General features: G+C 50.2%; 4 protein-coding genes across 9 annotated transcripts in view; 1 reads left to right on the forward strand and 3 right to left on the reverse strand.

Annotated features, from left to right (window-relative positions):
- Nucleotides 1-7,597, reverse strand: part of ACACB (acetyl-CoA carboxylase beta) — a 32,116-nt gene extending 24,519 nt beyond the window's left edge. For 2 of the 3 annotated variants that reach the window (XR_015730305.1, XM_060691969.2), the window contains exons 1-6: nucleotides 7,236-7,597; nucleotides 4,218-4,837; nucleotides 1,359-1,491; nucleotides 909-1,047; nucleotides 713-822; nucleotides 452-533 (exon numbers count right to left, since the gene is read on the reverse strand). Coding sequence is in view for 2 of the 3 variants with exons in the window: in XM_060691969.2 (XP_060547952.2) it covers nucleotides 452-533; nucleotides 713-822; nucleotides 909-1,047; nucleotides 1,359-1,491; nucleotides 4,218-4,828 (1,075 nt within the window). In the remaining variant the exon portion in view is untranslated. Of the gene's footprint in view, nucleotides 1-451; nucleotides 534-712; nucleotides 823-908; nucleotides 1,048-1,358; nucleotides 1,492-2,468; nucleotides 2,663-4,217; nucleotides 4,838-7,235 lie in introns of those variants that run through there. The other variant, XM_087880583.1, reaches the window with a different exon arrangement.
- Nucleotides 7,598-7,882: 285 nt separating this feature from the next.
- On the reverse strand, nucleotides 7,883-12,615 carry UNG (uracil DNA glycosylase). The gene is made up of 7 exons (XM_034428912.3): nucleotides 12,355-12,615; nucleotides 11,489-11,689; nucleotides 10,916-11,011; nucleotides 10,440-10,537; nucleotides 10,215-10,303; nucleotides 9,510-9,688; nucleotides 7,883-9,104 (listed from the first exon to the last, which is right to left on the reverse strand). The coding sequence occupies exons 1-7, from the start codon at nucleotides 12,589-12,591 to the stop codon at nucleotides 8,964-8,966; spliced, it is 1,041 nt and encodes a 346-aa protein (XP_034284803.2). The 5' UTR covers nucleotides 12,592-12,615; the 3' UTR covers nucleotides 7,883-8,963.
- A 35-nt stretch (nucleotides 12,616-12,650) lies between these two features.
- Nucleotides 12,651-15,018, forward strand: ALKBH2 (alkB homolog 2, alpha-ketoglutarate dependent dioxygenase). Of its 2 annotated transcripts, none has more exons than XM_087880587.1 (4): nucleotides 12,651-12,803; nucleotides 12,958-13,392; nucleotides 13,611-13,809; nucleotides 13,952-15,018. In XM_087880587.1, the coding sequence occupies exons 2-4, from the start codon at nucleotides 13,122-13,124 to the stop codon at nucleotides 14,250-14,252; spliced, it is 771 nt and encodes a 256-aa protein (XP_087736713.1). In that variant the 5' UTR covers nucleotides 12,651-12,803; nucleotides 12,958-13,121; the 3' UTR covers nucleotides 14,253-15,018. The 2 variants fall into 2 exon arrangements, with proteins under 2 accessions (XP_087736713.1, XP_087736714.1); XM_087880588.1 differs by having other exon boundaries at nucleotides 12,672-12,807.
- Nucleotides 15,019-15,182: 164 nt separating this feature from the next.
- USP30 (ubiquitin specific peptidase 30) lies at nucleotides 15,183-20,221 on the reverse strand. 3 transcript variants are annotated; one of them, XM_034428906.3, is made up of 13 exons: nucleotides 20,040-20,221; nucleotides 19,688-19,797; nucleotides 19,269-19,451; nucleotides 18,718-18,821; nucleotides 18,445-18,543; nucleotides 18,127-18,169; nucleotides 17,948-18,042; nucleotides 17,691-17,750; nucleotides 17,515-17,601; nucleotides 17,277-17,357; nucleotides 16,623-16,806; nucleotides 16,429-16,537; nucleotides 15,183-16,119 (listed from the first exon to the last, which is right to left on the reverse strand). In XM_034428906.3, exons 1-13 carry the CDS (start codon nucleotides 20,123-20,125, stop codon nucleotides 15,852-15,854), a joined length of 1,509 nt encoding a protein of 502 aa, XP_034284797.1. In that variant the 5' UTR covers nucleotides 20,126-20,221; the 3' UTR covers nucleotides 15,183-15,851. The 3 variants fall into 3 exon arrangements, with proteins under 3 accessions (XP_034284797.1, XP_034284798.1, XP_034284801.1); XM_034428907.3 differs by having other exon boundaries at nucleotides 15,183-16,116; nucleotides 20,040-20,197; XM_034428910.3 differs by having other exon boundaries at nucleotides 19,936-20,151.
- Between the last annotated feature and the right edge of the window lie 23 nt (nucleotides 20,222-20,244).

A 20,244-nucleotide genomic window follows, 5' to 3' on the forward strand; every position in this document is an offset into this window, starting at 1 on the left:
TATTTGGGAGAGGCCTCCCTGAGCTCGGCTGGAATGCTGGAGGCCCAGACAAAAGCAGAGAAGCTCAGCTATACATAGGCAGGATTAGAAAGAGTGACAGGGAGCTTGCTCACACCTGTTTTGTGAGTCAGGCATTTAACCTTGATTGCTCAAGGAGGTTCCTTGGGTCCAGTAGAAAAGCTAGCCTGGGTAGGCACTTTACAGATTTGTAAAAATTCTCTGCTCCAAAGAGGTAAAATTTGTTCCAGAAGAACAATAAGAACAAATTCTGGGAAACAAGATCTATTTTTTTACTTAGCAAGAACAAACCATTTCAAGAGGTTGCATGGAAAACACATAAATTCAAGCTTGGCAATCATACTTGGGGAAAGGTAAGTCTGTAGGTGGCAGAGAGTAACATTTTCTGTTCTATCTGGTGCTTAGCTGAAGGTGCCAACACAAACACACCTACCTAGGAAAGCAATCCCATGTTTCTGCAGCAACTCTGGAAGTTTGGGGTTTTCAGAGGCATGCCCCCAACCAGCCCAGACAGCCTAGGAGGAGAATTAAGTTTAAGTGATCCTTTGCCCCAGAGCCCAAAGGGATCCCTTTGGCAGTTCTATATTTTCATAAATTCCATTCTACTCATTACATTTACATCCCGCTTTTCCTACCTGCTCTTTGCTACAGAATTCACGGCAGCCCAGGACAGACAGAAAACTTGGGTAATTACCTGCACGGGAATTCTTTTTGAGATATCCACGATCAGTTCTACATTGGCATAGTTGTTGTTATTGGTTCCTCCAGAGACGGGCACGTAGTGGTCTGCCATTTTGATGTATTCTAGAAGAGGAAGGGTTTTCAGCCAAAGGGTGAAGAGAGCCATCCGTAGCCCCGGGGAATTGAGAAGGCGGCCTCGGCTTGCCTACCTGCATTGGCTTTCAGGTCCTCAGGTGTCACCATCACCACAAACCGGATGGCCCGCTCATTCCGGAACATCTCGTACGCCCACCTGCGGATGGACCTCATGCACTTCACAGCCGCAATGCCGTTGTTGGCGATCAGGACCTGAGGTTGGGAAGAAGGCGTGCACAGGCCACTCATCTCTCCAGGAAGCGCACCAGATGAGAGAACCTTGAAACAGATTTGACTGGACAATCCAGCTCATTTTAGGCCAGGAGGTCTCCAGGGCTCGTTCCCAGCTCAGCCGTAGAACCCTTCAGCATTACCGCTGAGCTTCTGGAATATTTCCCTGGCTTTATATAAAGTTTCTTTATAAGTGCTGGGCGTTATATTGAAGAAATGTATTTAATAGGCAGCCATTCCGGCTGCATCACAATAGCCTAAGGGGAGCATTGCTTCTTCTTCAGCAGCCATACCTTTTCAATCACATGGTTTCCTCCAAAACGAGTCACAAATTCAGCAGGTGACGCCACCGTGAAGTCCCTGTGGAGGTCCAGTTTCTTCTGCTCCCGTCCTTTCTTCACCAGGTACATCCCTGACATGCTGGGCCTGGAAGGAGGCGGAAATAGTTCTATAAGACTCCATCCATAGCTTGAGTCTGTTCCTCAGGAAAGAATGCGAGATGGAGCTCAAATTACTTGGAAGCTGTTGTCGAGACTGCTGGAGAAGAGCAGTCAATTGGGGTGGGTGGGGCAGATGGAGGTAGGATAAGTTTCTTAATGAAGGTGAAATTGTTCCAGTAATTTGTGCCACCAACAGTCTTCTCCCTTCTGTGTGTCTTGCCCCTTGTTAAGCGCCTTCCTCCCACCTTTTCAGTTAACAGACTTTTGGTAAAAGGTGGCCCTTCTAACACAAAACACACACATCTTTTGAACCGCCCGTATGACTTCCTTCTAGAACAACCTTCAGTTAGGCTGCCAATCCTTCAAAAGCTCCGCATTTCAAACAGAGATAAGTGGATTAGGGCAGGCAAAAGTGACAAGAGGGTAGGAAGGAAGACTTCCCATGCTAAGCTTGCAAGATGGGCTTGTTTTCAAAACTGGGCTGTTTAGCTGAGGAACATTTCCTGGAAACATCACTAGAAAACAATCCCTGAAAACCTCATTCACAAGAAATTTGCTTCTGAAATTGTTTTGAGAAACTCTCCGCAAACAGTTGTGTATGTCTGTGGCGACTGAAGGACAAAAGGGCGTCTAAGCTTAGAGCTTTTGGAAACACCCGCCCAGGAAACGTTAGTTATTCCCTCCTTTCGGGAGCTGCTTTCTCTGCCCACCTTCCAGGAGGGGACGATTCTCAGCCCCCCAAATGACCATAAAGGAAGGAAGGGCCCCCAGCAGCTGCTGCTAGCATCTCCCCCTCCCTGCCCGACCTCTGCAAAGGAGCTGCCACTGCCGGACTCTGCATGAGCTCTGAGAAAGGAACGTTTGTTTGGTTATCTCAAGCTGTCCCCTTTCTCCTTTCTGCTTAGGCTGCTCAGGAGCTGCCCAGACCTAAAGCATGTCAGAATCCTGCTGGCCGGTACTGACCTCCGGGGTGCTGTACTCAGTTCCGGTCTGCTGCTTCTTCCTCTCCTCTCCTGCGCTTTGGAACCCCCAGAGAGGTTCCTCTCCTCTCCTGCGCTTTGGAACCCCCAGAGAGGCAGGCAGGAGCAGAGTCGGAGGCCACCTCTTCCTCCTCCTCCTCCATTTCTGCGACTTCCCCCCTCCTCTTGGCTTCCCCTTCCCCCGTGGGCGAGGGGCCAGATACGACTCAGCCGCTCCCCAGCAGCACCCCCAGGTGGCTCAAGGGAGGAAAAACCTCCTGGTATAATCTAAACATCTGGCTGACTGGCTGACAGGCCATAAAAAACAACAATACTTGGGGTCTCCCCGATCACTGACTTAGTTATCAACTGGAAGTCTATCCTTGGCCCTTGATCCCAAGCAGCCTCTCGTGCTTAGACTGCTGATAAGCCTTCGTTATCAGCACTGTAGCTCATTTAATGGCACCAGGAATTGATCTGTTTTCTTTGTACTTTATGCCTTCATTGTACTGGCAAAGCTCTTTAAGAGAAATAAAAAGGAAGATATCAACGCGTAAAATAATATGTGGTGGATGTGAAAGGGACAGAATATATCCACAGTGGAAAGGACCAGCCGATAATTCTCTGCACTCTCGTCACAAGGATTTATGGCTTCCGGGATCTGAATATCCTCCTGCTCCTCACTATTTTGATTTGCGCATCAGGTTCCTGTACTTCAAAAAGCCGTTTAGAAAAGTGTTGGGAGCATTTCACAGAAATACCAGGCTGTTCCGGTTTTCATCCCAAGACCCGTCGCTGTAAGTCCTTAACTCCTGCACAAACAATTGCAGATCCAAGAGCCAGGCTCAAAGGATTTCTCTCGACACCCAACCAGAAATGAGGAGTCCTTCTAGCAGTCTTCCTCAGGTTGGTGCCCGAGGCATTTTGGCCTGGAACCTAAACCTAAACACAACTGCTGCAGACAGAGGGATAGCCCTGGCAGCCACGCTTTCCAGCTTCAGTACACCAAATATGGGAAGTTTGTAATACTTGAAACACGCAGGGTAAATTAGACGGATTAAAACAAAAGCCAAAGCGGGGGTTTGCTCCAGTGGGGAAATCCAATTTATTTTACTACCGGTTCTGTGGGCGTGGCTTGGTGGACATGGTTTGGCTTGGTGGGCGTGGCTTGGTGCGTGTGGCAGGGGAAGGATACTGCAAAACCTCCATTCCCACCCCATTCCTGGGGGAAGGATATTGCAAAATCCCCATTCCCACCCAACTCTGGGGCCAGCCAGAGGTGGCATTTGCCGGTTTTCCAAACTACTCAAAATTTCCGCTGCCGGTTCTCCAGAACCTGTCAGAACCTGCTGGTTTTCACCCCTGGTTTGCTCAGGTTACTGATTGTCGCCAGTCAGCTCCACAATTGATAGGGGTTTTTTGTTAGGGCAGGTAGAGGAAAAAGGACACTGCGCTAGGAGGAGACTCTATGGTGGGGGAACCGGACTTCCGGTCAGCTCCAGAATTGAACGGGGGGCTTCCGGTGAGGACCTTTGAGGCTCTTTGAGTGTTTAAGGTTAGGGTTAGGGTTAGAAAGTAGATCCTAGCAATCTAAAAAAGGGATTGCAGGACAGTGAGTGGCTTCAATCCAAACGCCTCCTAAAATAAGTGACATTTAACCAAATATTGGGAGCTCACCTTGGCCCTCCCTGAATTGGCTCCTCCCGGAGGTTTGGCGCAGAGGCCAAACCAGCCGCGTCACCACGTTGCCTACCTCATGATAAGGCTCGCTTCCGAGTTCACGGAGGAGGAAGAACCGAGATGGGCCAGGCTGCTCCGTCTCCTCCTGCTCCTCGGAAAGGCTCCTCCGGCTACAAGCTCCTCATCCGAAGAATTGTCTTCAAAGGAGCCCAAGACAAACTTGGCCATGGCTTGCTGCTTCCTCCGGGCAGGGCTGTCGGCCTGCTCTTCAAAGGACAGGGAGTGCATTTGCTTCAAGAGCTGCGTTGAGGACACTCGGGCAAACCGGCTCAAAGGCCTGGCGGAATCAGCGGCCGGAGACAGCAGACAGTCCGAGGAAGAGCGGGGGATGGGGGGCTTGCGTTGGCAGGAGGGATCTGTGGGTATCTGGGTGCAGGGAAGGGGCTGGCTCGATGGGCTTGCAGGGGCCTGGCTGGGCTCTGAGGATACGGCTTCTGCCTCATCCCCCGGGAACTGTGGAAGGAACCTGCTGGAAGGCAGCTGCTGGACTTCTGGAGTGGTCAGCTGCTCCGGGACAGGCTGCTCAAGCTTCAGTTTTTTCAAACCAAGCGGAGGGCTTTTGGCCATCTTGGTCCAAACCAGCCACAGCCCAAGCACCAAGGCCACGAACACTAGCAGAACCATTCAGGAACCCTAGAAATAAGAGAAACAGCAGCACTCAGTTGGGGAAGGGATACTTGTGCGCACAGGGAGTCTGGGGACTCAGAATCAGGGCCTTGGATCCGAGAGGGCAGAGCAACTGTGTAGAAGAGAAGATGCCCCTCCCTCAAGCCAAAGAGACTGTTTTGACTCTGGGAGAAGCGGCACTACTGCGTGAGGCTCACAAGCAGAATAGCGGTCCCCTAAACCTCCTGGCTTGCGGCTCATTGCTCTGACATATACTAACCTTTTCAATAATGGATCCACCACGAGCTTTCAAGGACTCAAACATCAATTCTTTCGCAACTCAGCGTGGAATTTTACCACTGAGTAAAGAGGCGGTGTGTAGAAATGGAGTGAGTCAGGTCTCCCACACAATTATGAAGCCCCACCAGCAACCTCTGCCTCTTCAGCTGCAGACTCGCATGCACCTCAGTGCCTCCCAGAAGTTCCACTTCCCCCAGGCCCAAAATTCCTGGCTGCCCAGGCAACTGCTCTTCCTAAAGCTATAAAGGAGCTTGCTATTTTTATCCTCCGCAAACAGTATCCAGGGCTGGCTGTGGTCCTGCCCCAAGACCCCAAATATGAAGACTTGGCCCACCAGGATCCAGCCTCTTTAGGCAAGACCCTCCCTCTGCTCCAGAAGACCCTTGCCTTCAATTCCAACATCTAGAGAAGTGACCTTTCTCCTACAGCCAAGACCAAGGAGTCAGTAACAACTTTTGTAACAACAATCAACAACCCACATTTTAAAGGACATACGAAGTCTTCTTCTTCTCTGCCCTTGATCAGGGTTGCTGGTTTCCACAGGTACTCAGGGTCTCAGTTCTCAATCACATGGCAGTCAAGGCCCATTTTCCCTCCAGCTTGCAGCATAGGAGCCAAATCATTCGCAACTGGTTCCCAATTTAAGGAGTAACTTACTTCCTTTTGACTGCTTATTTTAACACTGCTTAGCCCCAAATCCGACTAAACTGAATATGAATTTCCAAGAAAGGGATACAACTACGACCTCAGTTAAATCAAAACCTGAATCTTTGCTAATCGAGCAAATCTTTAGTATTTATTAAGAAGAGGGGAAGGAAATCCACATGATAGTAATAATTAAAAAAGAAAATAAGATGAATTTTCTGCCAACCTGTTTTAAATATAAATACTCTGAGAGCATCTCTTGTTCCATCAAAGCCATTTACAAAACTCACCAGAAGAACCCCAAAATTGAGAAGTTCCTTGGAGGAACAGCAGAGAGAGACTTACATTTGCTAAGTTCTGCATCTAATGAATTATCTAAAGCTGCTTTAACTAATTACAACTGCAATCTTTTCCAGCTTTCTCTAGTCCATTAATATACTTTCTAAAAAAAGATTCGCTTTCTGACAAGCAAATTAGCTTGGGCTCCTCAGCAGCTGGAAGTCCGGGAATGTGAAGATTAACTGGATCTTGCATGGACATCGACAGCCACACAACACACACAATTATTCGCATGTTAACATCCTTAGTGCTGAGCAAATTAGGCGCTTGGTGGTTCTGTCTATATATAACAAACAAAATGCACAGTTGCCAACAGCTCATGCAAAGTCTTGGTGAACAGAAACTTACCAATAAATAATAATGTTCCCAAATCAAAAACTTTATTACAGCCAGCAAGCTGATATAAAAGCTTCTGGCTGAGATGAAGTGCAATAGTGACATTAGGAAAGGGCAGCTCAAAGGAAGTCCTTTCTTTGCTGGTCACACCACCTAACATTGAAAGATTTTGGCTTTTGTGCTACTCACATCTCAACCTTAAATCCACCCAAAACGGAGCACGCCCGAATTCAAAGCTTCCCAGTCTGAAAGAAGATCACACCCTTGTGTTGTGTTTGTATGGAAATTTCTTTCTTGGCCCCGGGAGGCTGGAGCAGCGGGTGCCAGGTGGCAGGGCTCCATGGCATTCTGTGCCCGCCCAACAGGGCACTTTGACTTTAACTGGGGCAAAGTTCGCTCGCCAGGATAAAAACTGACAACTGCTTTGCACACCTCCAAAGGTTACTGGATACCACACACCGCACTGAATGTTGTAAACAACAACAACTTCCAGCATCTCCCGAAGGTGTGTTTGCTGCTGGCAAAGATAAACTGAAACAAAATTAAAAGTGTAGCGGACAGTACCGTTGTGTTTAAGATTACCTTTTCCTTTGCAAATAAACAACACAACACAACACACACAAACTTCAGTAGAGTTTGAAGGAAACCCTCCTTGTTTTCCTGCGCATCGTTTTTGCATTATTCAAAGCGGCAGCCAAGGCAGGAGGCGCCGCCCCCGCTTATTGTCTCCATCCTGTAAAGCCCCGCCGGCTGCCAGCCCGACCTCGCCCCCCCCCACCCCCCCTCCCCCCGGGGCAAGGCCCACCTGCTCAGCCGGGCCGCTTCCCTCCGAAGCAAAGCTCCCGGGCGGAGGGCGCCGGCGGCCTCTTCGTCTGCAGGCGAGGCGGAGCCGCCCCGATAAAAGCCGTTCCAAGCAGGGCCGCTTGCAGGACGGGCCGGAGAAGCCGGCGGGCTCCTTGCACTTGCCGTCGCGGGCTGCAACGCGCTGCCTTCCGCTGGGACCTCCGCTCCACGCGCCCACGTGCAAAGCGCCGGGAGGGGCGCCGCACCGTAGCCGAGGGCTCTCAGCCCGCCCCACCCCCGCACTCCCCGGGGATCCAGCAGCCGCAGGGGGAAGCAGCCGCTGGCTAAAAACCCATATTGCAAGTATTGCAAAGCCCATCATCCTATGCGGCCCTAAGCCCCCCCTCTCCCCCGCTTCCAGGGGGACAGAGCACAGCTGGCCTCTTTGAAGGGCTTGAAAGCTCCCTTTGCCCAGAGACCCCCCCCGCTTTCCATCCCCCCCCCTCCTCATTGGGCATGATCCATCCCCTGGCAGCCCCCACCTCCCCCCCAAGAGAGTATCTTTGCTGCCCCCAGACTGAGAAACGCTGGAGTGCCTGCAAAGGAGTTTGAACCTTTTCCTAAAATACCATTTAAGGAAAGTCATCTTTCGAAAATGGGCATCACAGATTTCAAGTAAATATCAGAAACATTTATTTGAAAACTTTGGAACACGTCAATGTAGGGAACTAGTGTTACAGGAAAGATGTGGTTTTCTTTTTTTTTGAAAAAAGTGTCTTAAAATTGGTATTATAAATATACCAGCTGGAAGTTCTCCATATGCAATTTGCATACGAAACACAAGGCTTCTTCTTCTCACACACAGAAGCTGATGGGAGTTCAGCAACGGCTCCTGTGGGAATAACCTGCAACCGAGACGTTGGGCTAGGGCAGCATCGAAAAGGCACCTAAGTTTGGCAGAAGTGAGATACCCGAGGTTGGCGCCAGAACCGGCTTTCTTTCTGCACCGGACTGAGGACTGGCTGCACCCCAAGTGCGAAGCCTCGCAGGCCAATCAAGCCCTCATCTGAACACAAACTGGTTTCCTAGAAAACTTTTGGCTTGTAATTTTTAGCCAACTGCAGCTCTCCTTTCTGTACTACATAAGTAACATTTCCCACAGAATTCTGGCAATACTTTTAAATCTGGTCCCAAAAGTGGAATACATTCAAACTGTTGGTCCACTTCCTGCAAGTCAAACTACTAAAAATTATTTTTCATAGCACCTTTTGAAAGTCTTAAATCGTTGGCAGATTAAAAAAAAAGACCAAGTTGGGATAAGTAGATAAGGCTTCAAGTTTGGATGAAATAAGCAGCTTGCTGAATGAATTCTTCAGCAGAGGCAAAACAAAGAGGCACCTTGTTGGCTGTCAATATTTCCATTTTCCTCTGAGAAGCATAAGAGAAGGAAAAACAAAAACCTCAGGGTCATGATTGCAAGGAAAAGATTGGCAGGAAGTTTTTGACAGTGATGAAGAATTTGAAGAAAAACAGGGCAGCGTTCTTTGGCTAATCTCCGTTTGCTCCAAAATTTTAAAAAATATACTTGGAATAAACACCATGACTCAGGTTAACCCTGAATTAAAAGTGAAAAGAATACTGTTTAGATCAGCTTCAAAGAAACCCGTCCAAGAATATTTCTGCAGAGGCTCTCCGGCATGTTAGGGACAAAAATGGCTGCTCTTGTGGTCTCCAGGGAGTTTCAGGATCCTTACAGGGCCCTCCAGTCGATCAGCTGCTTCCCAGATTTCTTCAGGAATTCGTTCGTTTTGGAGAAATGCTTACAGCCAAAGAAACCCCTGTGCACAGAGAGGGGCGAGGGATGTGCTGTCTGCAGGACGTGGTGCCGTTTCTGCAAGAAGCCAGAGGCGTTAAGACTTCCCAGCCCCACACGCTTGAAGAACCGGCGTGATTTAAAGGCATAGATTAAGAAGCTAGCAGAGCCCAATTGTCCAGAATTAAGCAAAGAGATCCTATAAGCAGGCCATGTTTCTACTTCTATTGAGTTAGAATGTGGATTGAATTTTTTAAAAAGGAATAGTTTCATTGGCTAGATTCATCCACCCCTGCAAAGGTTTCATTTATTTTAATCCTCATTTGGTAGATAAGCTGTCTGAGCATTCCCATCATGGTAAGGCGCAAAGCATGATTAGGTTCATCATTTACTGCAAGCAAACAGCGTTATGGCCAAGTGTGGTAGCTCACTTAGATCTCCTTTTAAACAGCAGACAAGTGCTGTTGTCAAAAGCCAACCTACCCTGTCAATAGAGCTGCCCTTCTTCTGAGCATAAGCTCCCCACAGCATGAAGACCAGGCCGTCCAGGTTCTCGTTCAGCCAGGAGACCACGGCGTCTGTGAATTGCTCCCAGCCCCTCTCTCTGTGGGAATTGGCTTGATGAGCTCGGACTGTGAGGACAGCATTAAGCAGCAGCACACCTGGATTGTAAAAACAACAGCACGATGCCAGTAGTAGGAATGCTGGAATAAAGTCATTTTTGCTCCCATCAAAGCTGGATAATCAAGATCACTTCATATGCCCATCCAGGATGCAGCCTCCAAAATTGACGGGACAGAAGGGTGGAGCTAGAACTGTTTCCTCTCACGGCTTTCAAGCATAATTTTGTACCATTTCTATGGAGGCTTTATATAGTCCCTTAATACAAGAATTACAATTATTTTGTTCACTATGACAGGTTTTGCTACAAGCCTAGTTTGAAAGATGGCAGTTGATTTGATTACTTGCTTTGTGGTTTGTGAGAAACATGATTGTGAGAGGTTAGAAATAGTAATTAAAATACATATTTAGGGGAGACACATCAACCAGCCTGGATGATCTACAAAGGTGTGACCTTCAGTTTTCAGATCGGTCACAAAGGCTGGGTAACTCTAGCAACTGAAGCACAAATGCAGCAGAACCAAATGCAGCCTGAAAGCAATTGGGAAAAGAATGGCATTGGGTCACCTTGTTTAGCCCATCCAGTCAAATCTCCATGGCCAGGATGTGAAAAGCCTTCTATATCCACAGCAAGCTCTTTGTAAATATTTTCCAGGCTATAAAGAAAAACAAGTCTCAGAAGCACCACGTTTTCACACAATATATTCAGCAGTCAGCTGTTCCAAAGAATGCTATAAAACAAGACGGCACCCCTGGCCCTAACAGAACTACTGGGCCAGAGCTGAACCTTACCTGGGCGGAGGGGGAACTGGTCTCTGGACGCTGAAGCAGAGCCCATGAGCTTGATTGGGCCCGTGATATGGATCTTGGCCCAAAATGACAACTTTCACCTGAAAGCAAGAGCAGAAAACATTTAAACACTCCACATCCGTTATTCCTATTCTCAAACAATTTTTTGTCTAGATTTATGCTTCTACTTGATGAGACGGAAAATTCTTTGCTCTTAGTAGTATTCCAAAAAGCAGCAAACGCCATTACATTGAACTTGGGAACTGGTTAGGGCGACAGGCAAAGTGCCTGGATTCACACGCTGCATTAAGCCAGGATTTGCTTAAATATGGATGACTAAAAAAAAAAAAAAAAACCCAGTGGCTACCTGTGTCGTATGAACTCAGCTAATAGCTAAGGGTAAACACCTGAAGATAACACTACCCATTCCTAAAGGAACAAGATGATAAACGCAGACTAATTATAACAGGTTGACTCACATCATGGATGTCACACAGCTGGGTCCAAGTGAAGACCTGATGCTGGGGTGGATAAACTGTACAGCGCTTGCGTTCTTCAGCAACGAATGTCATCAGCTGTATAAAGGGGGGGGGATTTATTTAGACCTCAACTAAGGAGATATCACATTCCATAACATGCACAGAAACAGTCTTTGCCCTGATGTTGTCCAGTACCCTCATCACAAATTCTGCTGGGCAGAATGTGGCTTCCAGGAGATGAATTATTGTGTCTCACTCAAGCAGTCCTCACAGATGTTATCAGAAGACGGCTGTTAAAATCTTCAACATCATTAAAAAAGGCCTACAAGCCAATTGCTTTAAAAAGCACCTGTCCCAGTGGTGTGGTAGCCTTTGAGGATGGACTGCTGAGATAAAAGCATTTGCCTAACCTTGTTATCAGCAGGAACAGGCTAAAATTCACTCCAATAATGCTAATTAACAAGCACCCCTTCTCTTTAATCAGCTGGACTAAGACCTAAAAGCAGGAAGGTGGGGGGAACACACCAATAAAAAACCCTGATCCTTTAGCAAAAGTCCTGGCTTCCTACCCACCTGAGTGAAATACGGCTTGGCGAACTCTCCGGCCAGGGAGACCCTCCAGCTCTGCCCCAGCTCCGCAGGAATGTAGCTGGCGGTACGGGCTGCGAGCTTCTGCAGTGCCGCCTCTTTGTTTTTGCGGATGCGCTCCACCTGTTCCGGGCTGAGCGGGGGAGATCGCGTGGAACAGCCATTAATCTTCGATCTTTTGGCGGCCTGCAAGAGGGAAAAGAAGCGGGTCAGGCGCAGGGAAAGGGAAGCAGGAAAGCGGCCGCGGGGAGAAAACCTAATTCCCAAGGCCGGTGCCATGGAGGCGAAGCAACCGCAGCCGCCTCTCCGACACTTCCGGCCCGGAGAAAAACGTGCGCATTTCGCGGGAAAAACAAACCCAGCATGCCGCCCAAGGGGGCGAGGGGGCTTTCCTATTGGTCTACGTCCATTGTTGCTTTTTTTCCCTTGACCCGCCCAGACCTTTAATTGGATTGCGGGTAGAAGATGGGTGGGATTACCCCTTAAAACCAATCAGGACCATTTCCAGCTAATTTCAGCCCCTCCCTAAAGCGTGGATTCTCGGTGGTTCACCGGGCCACGTGACCCGAAGCGGCCCCAGCGGCCCTCCCACTAAGAGCCTTCGGAGGCTTCTGATTGGTCGGTACCTCAGACAGCAATTTTTGCCTTTACTAGTAAAAACGTGGTAGCTGAATACATGCCCCGCTTCTCCCTCCGAATCCCCAGACTGCCTCCCGCATATAATAATAATAATAATAATAATAATAATAATAATAATAATAATAATAATAATAATAATAATAATAATAATAATAATAATAATAATAATTTAATTAAGCCCTTCCTTCATAATAACCCTCCCCGAAAAGTACCTCAGTTGCCGCCGCGGCTGACTCCGGAGAGCGACTCCTCTTCTTGCCGGGCGCCGCCGTGAAAAAGGAGAGCAAGGACTTCTGCCCGATCATGGTGGAACCGCTCTCCGGGGCAACGGGGCGCTGCAGGTCGGGAGCAGCGGCTGCTGCGGCGGAATCACTTGGAATCTCCCGCGAAAAAATTGGCGGGAAAATACTGGCTACGCGACACCAAGGAACGCCCTCCCCCCCGCCCATTACATTCGCACATGCGCGCTGTTGTGGCCAGGTAGAAACCCCCCCGCGAGCAAAATATCGGGGGGGGGCTTGGCGCATGCGCCCTGGGCACTCCACCCAGCCAGAGAGCGGGCTTTCGGGTGGCCGGTGGTGCTGCGAGTGGCCCGGGGGGGGGGGAGGAAGCGCCCCTAAGCGCCGTGCTCACCTGCCCGCTTCCCCCTCTGAACGAAGAGGCAGGTGGTGCCTGGGGCGAAAGGCTTTCCCTTCTGGCCCAGCCTTAGAGGCTTTGAGGGACTGATGGGGGGTGGGGAGGGAGGGGGGGAGGGGGCTGGGTTATTATTCGCCATTATTGCTGGTTTTCTCAGGTGTTTGCTTTTGGCCTGGCAGGTGCAGCAGCTGCTGGTTGGCGTTTCCCCCTTTGCTGTAGGTAGGAAAACCTTGCCAAGGAGCTCTGGGGCCCTTCTGCCGAGGGGCGCCAGAGAAAGCGGCCAGAATCCCCCTGCCATGGACTGCCACTTTCCTCCCGCTCTGTCCTTCTCCTGAAGTGGGTGATGGAGAAATTCCTCATCCCAGCAGTTCCTGGATCCACCCCAGAGAAGGGCCTGGAGCCCAGGGCCACAGAGGAGGAGGAGGAGAGGGCAGACTCTGCCCAGCAAGGCAGCCCGAAGGAGGCAGCCAAGCAAGAGATGAGCCCCTTGCCAGGCATGCCATGGAAGAAAATCCGGGCAGAGGGGCTCATCTGTGACTATACCATCCTCTATGGCAGAGCCCAGGCAGACGAAATCTTCCAGCAGCTCGAAAAGGAAGTGGAGTACTTTGAAGGTGAATGCAGCTCCCTACACCTGGCTGGTATTTTGTAGGTCTGGGGGGGGGGAAGCACCTGGAGTAGCAGGAAATAATCCCTGCTCTCCTTCTTGCCCCCTGCCGTCAATTTGGAAGAGGGTTACAGGAGCTACCTCTCCATTACTGATTCTTCTCCCTCCTGAGAAGCCTAAATTTGTGGCAAGATTGAGTTCTGCTTTGTTTTTCCCCCCAAACAGGTGAATTCACCAAGCTACACATCTTTGGGAAGTGGCACAAAATCCCGAGGAAGCAGGTGACCTACGGGGATGCTGGGCTCACCTACACTTACTCTGGTGTCACCTTTTCCCCCAAGCCCTGGATTCCAATTCTGAATCGCATCAGGGACCGTGTCCAGCTGGTCACCACGCACACCTTCAACTTCGTTTTGATAAACAGGTAATTCCCCAGGGTTTTTCAGACAGCAGGAAGCACCATCCGTCTGACGCACTTCTTCCTGGAACATGGGATTTGGGGTTCTCCAGCTGCCATGCTGCATCGCCCGGCAGACGGATACAGGATCTTCCTTGTGCCTCTGCAGGTATAAAGATGGGCACGACCACATCGGAGAGCACAGGGATGACGAGAGGGAACTGGTTCCCCACAGCCCCATTGCCTCCGTGTCCTTCGGTGCCTGCAGGGACTTCATCTTCCGCCATGGGGCTTCTCGGGGCAAAATCGCCTCTCGCCGAATCGCACCTGTCAAGTTGCAGTTGGATCATGGCAGTCTGCTAATGATGAACTTCCCCACCAATCACTACTGGTACCACAGCCTGCCCAGCCGCAAGAAAGTGCTGGCACCCAGAATCAACCTGACCTTTCGGAAAGTTAGGACTCTTTAGCTTCCAGAGGCAGGGGAAAGGGGGGGTGTCGGGGGGGAAGGGAAGCATCTTTCCACCCTTTCCCTTTTGGGTGCTTGAAGGACAAACACCCCCCCCCCTTGTTTCTCACAGGCTGTAGCCTGGGTTTACAGCTCCCTTTTCTTGAAACCTATCTGGACTGGGCTGTTGTAATCACAGGCTCAGCACAACCTGATGCAGCCTCTGGATCCTCTAACCAAGCCGTATTTGTGGCTCTGGTTTGCCTCGGATTCACTCCCTCCCTAATCAGCCAGTCACACTTGATCCTGGAGGGCTGTGTGAACCTGGCCTGTGGCACAAAGTATCCTGTGAACCAAGAAAATTGGGTTAACTGAATAAACCAGACTTCGGTTAACTATGGGGGGGGGGGGAGTGCTGCACAAACGTAATCTCTGGCTCAGTGCATGTTCAATCTGCTTGCTGCTTAAGGAGCTGATCAAGATTCATGACACTTCTCTAAGCAGGGAGGCATCACTGTCCTATTTCTAGGAAAGTGTCTCTACACCAAGGTCTCCCCAAATGCAGGCCTGTTTCTGTCCAGGGAATCCCGCAGCTTGGAGTTAAGGAGGAACCTGGGCCTTCCCAGGGCCTATCTGCGCCTTGCCCCACTCCTTTCCATTTGAGCAAACTTGAGTAGAGGTGACTTTGCAAGCAGCAGCATGCCTGAGGTGCACAAACTCTACTGTTTTGTGTCTTTTAATACCCTGAAATAAATAAAAAGTGATCCTTTGTTTCCTATGGGAGAAAAGCTCTGTCTTTGCCATTGGTGTTGGGCTGCTGACTTTAATAGTACACACAAGTTACGTCGTTAGGACACTCATCACCTGGCTTTGATTCCACAGGAGCCAGTGCAGGAAGATGAGAAAAGGATTTCTCTCACACATACAAAGACAGATGATGGGTCCAAATACATTTGGAATCTTAGCAGCAATTTTATCATGTACAAAATATTTTAAATCGGCAAATTCTGGTGGCAGAGTTAGCAAGGTATAGGAAAGAGGGGTCCCCCTTTTGCTGAAGGAGATCCTGGTAAGAAAACAAATGGAATTACAACAGACTCATCAATACAAAGATGCCACCTTGCATTCCGGGAAGCAGCTTCAGGCCCCAGTCAGAAATGCAGGCCTTCTTCGGCTCCACTGGCCTCCCCTGGAATCCCAGAGCCCCAGCCACACCTAAGTGGTCCTCTTGTCGCTAATGAACATACGATCAAGGCACTTAAAAAGACTTTTCCACCCTCCCCTCTGGACATGGTAGGTTGTTGTCTGACTAAATCTGCTAGACATGAAATGTTGTGAAAAGACTGGCAGTAAATCAATCACCACAAAGGAAGAGGAGGTGAATGTCACAAGGGAGAAGATCCTAAGAGGTCTCTACTTGAAATTCCTGGAACAAAGTATTGTGGAGCACATGAAGATTTTTCTGATACGGATGAAAATCACATATGCCGAGCATCTTCGGGCCAGCTCCTGTCGAGAGGCACCCCCTCCACCCACTGCATCCTGGGGTGTCCGTGGAGGAAACTCTCACAACCCCGAGAGAAGAGCAGCAACTACTCCGTGCATGGCCAGCTCTCCTCTGTCATTCCTCGGCTTGGAGTTCTCGGCTGGGAGGCTGCAGCCTGGAGCAGATGCGTTCGTAAAAGAGCAAGTAGGCGCTGGAAGCCAAGACCTCTTGCAAGCTGCTCTTGCGCACCAAGTCATCGGAAACCCAAAGCCACTGGCTGCCGGCAGACGGCGGAGTCCGGGAAGATGACGGAGAACGGCGGAAGGTCACAAAGTGCCCTGAGTGCATGTCCCCGTGGTGGACCACAACAGCCATTAAGCGGTACACGTAGACGGGGGAACTACTGGAGGGAAAAGAGGCAGAGGCTCATTCCACAACCATCCTCCCCTCTTGAGCTCAGAAGGGAAGCAAATAGCATGGGCCTCTTTCTAGCAACTGCCTACATTCTTGGCACAACAGCTGCAGCTGCCTCTAGAACCATTCAGGCAGGGCTGGGTCCAGGCAGGGCGGGAATTCACCCAAAGGCTCAACCAATACCCATGTGTTTCATAGACAGGCTCAGCAGCCCATGGAAGATGCAGACAAATAGTATTTTACAGGCTGCTCTCGTCCCTGAGGAAGTCTAGCAGCAGCCCACCCTGTCCTCACTTACCCACAGCCGGGAACAGCCATGTAAGGGAAGCTGATGGAGGGAGGCAGCCACGGAGTGCAGCATGTGCCGTTGCTGAGAATGGGCTTGCTGTTCCCTGTTCGTTCCCCACCTGTAAAAACAAGGAAGCTAATTCTTGATGGCTGATGGCCCCCAATATAGGTGAGCAGGCAGGGCTGGTCTCCATGAATTCCTACCTTGCCCGGGGTCTGGCTCCGCCTGCAGACCCTCCCTGGGGTTGGATTTATGGGTGGGGAAGTGCTGCTTGTATAGATCCATGATGAGGAACTCGCTGAACTGCACGTGCTCGTTCCGCTTCAGGGGCAAGCCGTGGCTGGACCAACTCAACCGTTGCAGGTGGATGCAGAGACACTGAGGGAGCTAGAAAGTCAGGATGGAGACGGAAATGGGGCTGTTGGCGGTGGGATGAGGCATTCCCATGTGCAATGTAGCTGAAGTACAAGCCCAAAGTTTAACCCTCAGTTGGCTCTTAGGACATCCTTGAGCCCACGCAGAATCAGTGTCAAATTTCTCAGTGGCTTAAGAAGTCAGCCTGTGATGCTGGTTGATCCTCTGCAAGTTACAGGCGGAGGCCCCTCACAAGGGAAAACAAATGTGAATGGGGAAAGCTAGCCTCTCAGGGACAAGTGATAGCTTCATCTTCACAAAGGCCCTGGGACTTTTCCGTCTGCCACAGGAAATCCTACCTCATTACCAACTTCCATATCTTCTAACATTTGCTGACATGGAGCGAGACAGAGAATGGAGTATTTCCTGTGCAGAATTTGTAGTACACATGTAGCAAGAGAAAGAGAGTAAACCCACAACAGTTCCACCACCCCGATTCTTACCTTTCCTAACTTGAGCTGCTTAACAAAAGTCGTTCTCTGGTGCTCCATAATTTGGAAGCCCTTCGTCCCTTCAGCCTGAATCTTGGGGAAGAGGACAAAACAAACAATTTCCAAGGTGCTCAGGGGTCCTGTGGGTCCAAGACACGATTCACAAAGACACTACTTTTACACCCGTGTGCAAATTGGTGTGTGAAATACAAAACGGATCACACGATCCCAAGGTACTCGGAAGACCTACTATGGTACAGTTGTCACATACGACATCCTTGACCGACTCGGAGGAGATGAAGTGGCGAAGACAGTGGTCCAGCGTCAAGGGATGGCCCTGCGGACAACGGGAGGAAGTCAAGCAAAGGTCAGGAGCCCGGCAGATTCGTAAAGCATCGCTGTGGATCTCCAAGGAAAGAGACTTACCCACATGGTGGTGGGGATGCTCAAGGAAAGGCTGTCAAAGGTATCGTACCTGAGGGGACTCTGAAAGAGAAAGGAGCCCTGGATTCCACCCGAACATTTTCCCACCTCCCAGCAGACAGGCAAGGAAGGGGAAGCCCCTCCGTTGCCCTACCCAAGTCAGACAGTTCCACGGCAACTGTTGCATTCTGGTGGATCCCAGAAGATCACACATTTCTACACAGTGGATCCAAAAAGCTGCACTTATTCTTCTTACGTACCTGTTGCTTGCAGTGCTTGCAAACCATGTGACTGGTCAGTCTTCCGTGAAAAGGATGCTGCCTTTTCCAGCAATTTGGCACAGGATAAAGCGGACCTACAAAATACAACTCATTTGCCACGATCGGTTGTGTAATGGTTGCCAACCCTGTTAAAAGCTTTTATTTTTTATTTTTTTTACCTTTTGTCCGGCAGCATATTTGTTCTTGAGGTATTTCCGGCTCCTAGGTAGGAAAAACAACAAATACAGTGTACTATGAAAATAAGCCACAAATATCAAGACTTTTGATTGATGGAATCACTTGTCTTGGAGATTTAAACACTGTAAAGAAAGGTAAAAGGCATCCCTGCACAGCCCTATGTAGGCTACTGAAAAATAAATCCTCAAAAGTTCAAGATGGCAAACTCCCAGGCAGGTAGAGGACGGGTGATTGGCCTAAACTGTATTTTGGTTTCTGTTCTAATTCTAGTTGTGCACCTTAGCTATTCTTTCACTCACCTCCAGTGAATGCACATCAAATAAATGTGGAATCTGGCTCTGACCGTCTCGCTCTTCTTCCAGTGAAGAAGTAAGGACATGGAACAGTTCATGAGCATCCTGGCAAAGGAGAAAATGATAGGGGAGTTTAAAATGCCAGGTCAACCACAGCAGGAAAGGTGACTGCAATGAATAGGGAGAAGCCAATTCTTGCTCCTGTTTTTAATATGCCTGATATCACAGACCAAACAGTCAATGTGTGGATACCGAGAAGCCTTCCTTCTTTCTGACTACCTGTTCTTCAAAAGAGGAGATTTGCCAGCGGTACAGCCTTAAAACCTCCAACAAGCAGCTTGCATCCAGGAGGTCGTCCTCCATTGCCTCTTGGCAGGATAAAGCTGAAAGCAATAAACAGCCCAAAGAGTTAATGCAGAGTCTCTCAGAAAAGCAAACTTATTTCCCTCCCAGTCCTGGAGCCTCTGATTCTAAAGTAAATACTTTATACTCATGTGCTTTGGAACAGTCTACAGAGTGGAAAACCTTGACAACAACACTGTCAGAACACACTTGCCTGCCCTAACATTGTCAAATGGCAGAATTTGCATTTAGTTTTCTACAAATTTCAGGTGAAACGCGTCCTCTTGCCATGCCAATATTCACAGCATCATTTCTAGAACTGTGTTCTACCACTACTTCGCCGTTTCCTCCTCCGTTATCATAAAAAGCGCTGCATCTGTTTGCTAGGTAATCCAATGAACAGAACAAGGAGCCAAAGGTTAAAACACAGGACTTCAGAAAAACGACAGACAACACACACCTTCGAGGTCTTGCAAAAGGATTCCTACCTTTCAGCAAGCGAAGCAAGGTCAGCGAGAGGGACCGCTGGCCAGCCTTCTTGCTTTGGCCAGCCGAGTCCTGACCTGCGAATCCTTCCAGCCACTGAATGAGAGAAGGACAGGCCGACAGCCCTTGGAGAAGGGAGTTCATGAAGCAGGTGTTGCCCAGATTGAGCAGCCCGGGCACCAGCCCTGTTGCGGAGAAAAAGATCCGTACGTATAATGGGTTAGCCTTACGGAGCTCACCCTGCTCTTCTTCTTATTCCAACCGAAGACCCTCTCTTCTGCTCCAGGCTGAAGGGTTTGGGGGGGGGGGGGTTTCCCGCCGCCTTCCGAGCTTGCAGCCCTTTCAATTCCCAAGCGGGTAACGTCGCAGGGGAAGAGCAGGGCTGCGGGTGCCATCCCAGGTGGGCGCCCCTCCTGCTCACCTTTCCTGCGCCGCTTCCTCTCCGCCAAGGGGCCCCAGAGGACGTAGAGGCCGGCGGCCAAGACGGCGGCCACCCCACCGATCACCCCCCAGTTCCTCATCATCCTGGACCTAGGAGAGAGGGAAGGAAGGAGGCATGACAGGAGCCCCTCGGGCGCCCAACCTCCCCCGGCCCCTTGCAGGCTTCCGAGCCGGCGCGCCTTCTGGGAGTTGTAGTCCCTTCCCCCGGGGAAGGCTGCCCATTCCCACCCAGCCCGCAGGGATCCGCCGGGCGCAGAGAGTCGTCCCGCCGGGCGCCTCCCTCCATTTCCCCCGCAGGCGCTCGGCGGGACCCGCTCCGCTCGCAGCCGGACCTGGCCGAGCCCCCGGCCCGAAGGAGCCGCCGCAGCACCGCCGTCGCCCGCTCCGTTTCCAGCCGGCCGAAGCGGCTCAGCGGCATCCCCGGCCTGGCTGCGCTCCGCGGGCGGAACTGAAGACGCGGGACCGGGACGCTCGGGGAAGACTTTCCGGGAGGAGCGGAAGCCACCGGGTCCAGCTCCTTCCCGAGGGTCTCGTAGC

The sequence above is a fragment of the Pantherophis guttatus genome, chromosome 17 (genome assembly GCF_059756535.1).
Source record: "Pantherophis guttatus breed Tessera chromosome 17, ASM5975653v1, whole genome shotgun sequence".
Classification (NCBI taxonomy): Eukaryota; Metazoa; Chordata; class Lepidosauria; order Squamata; family Colubridae; genus Pantherophis; species Pantherophis guttatus.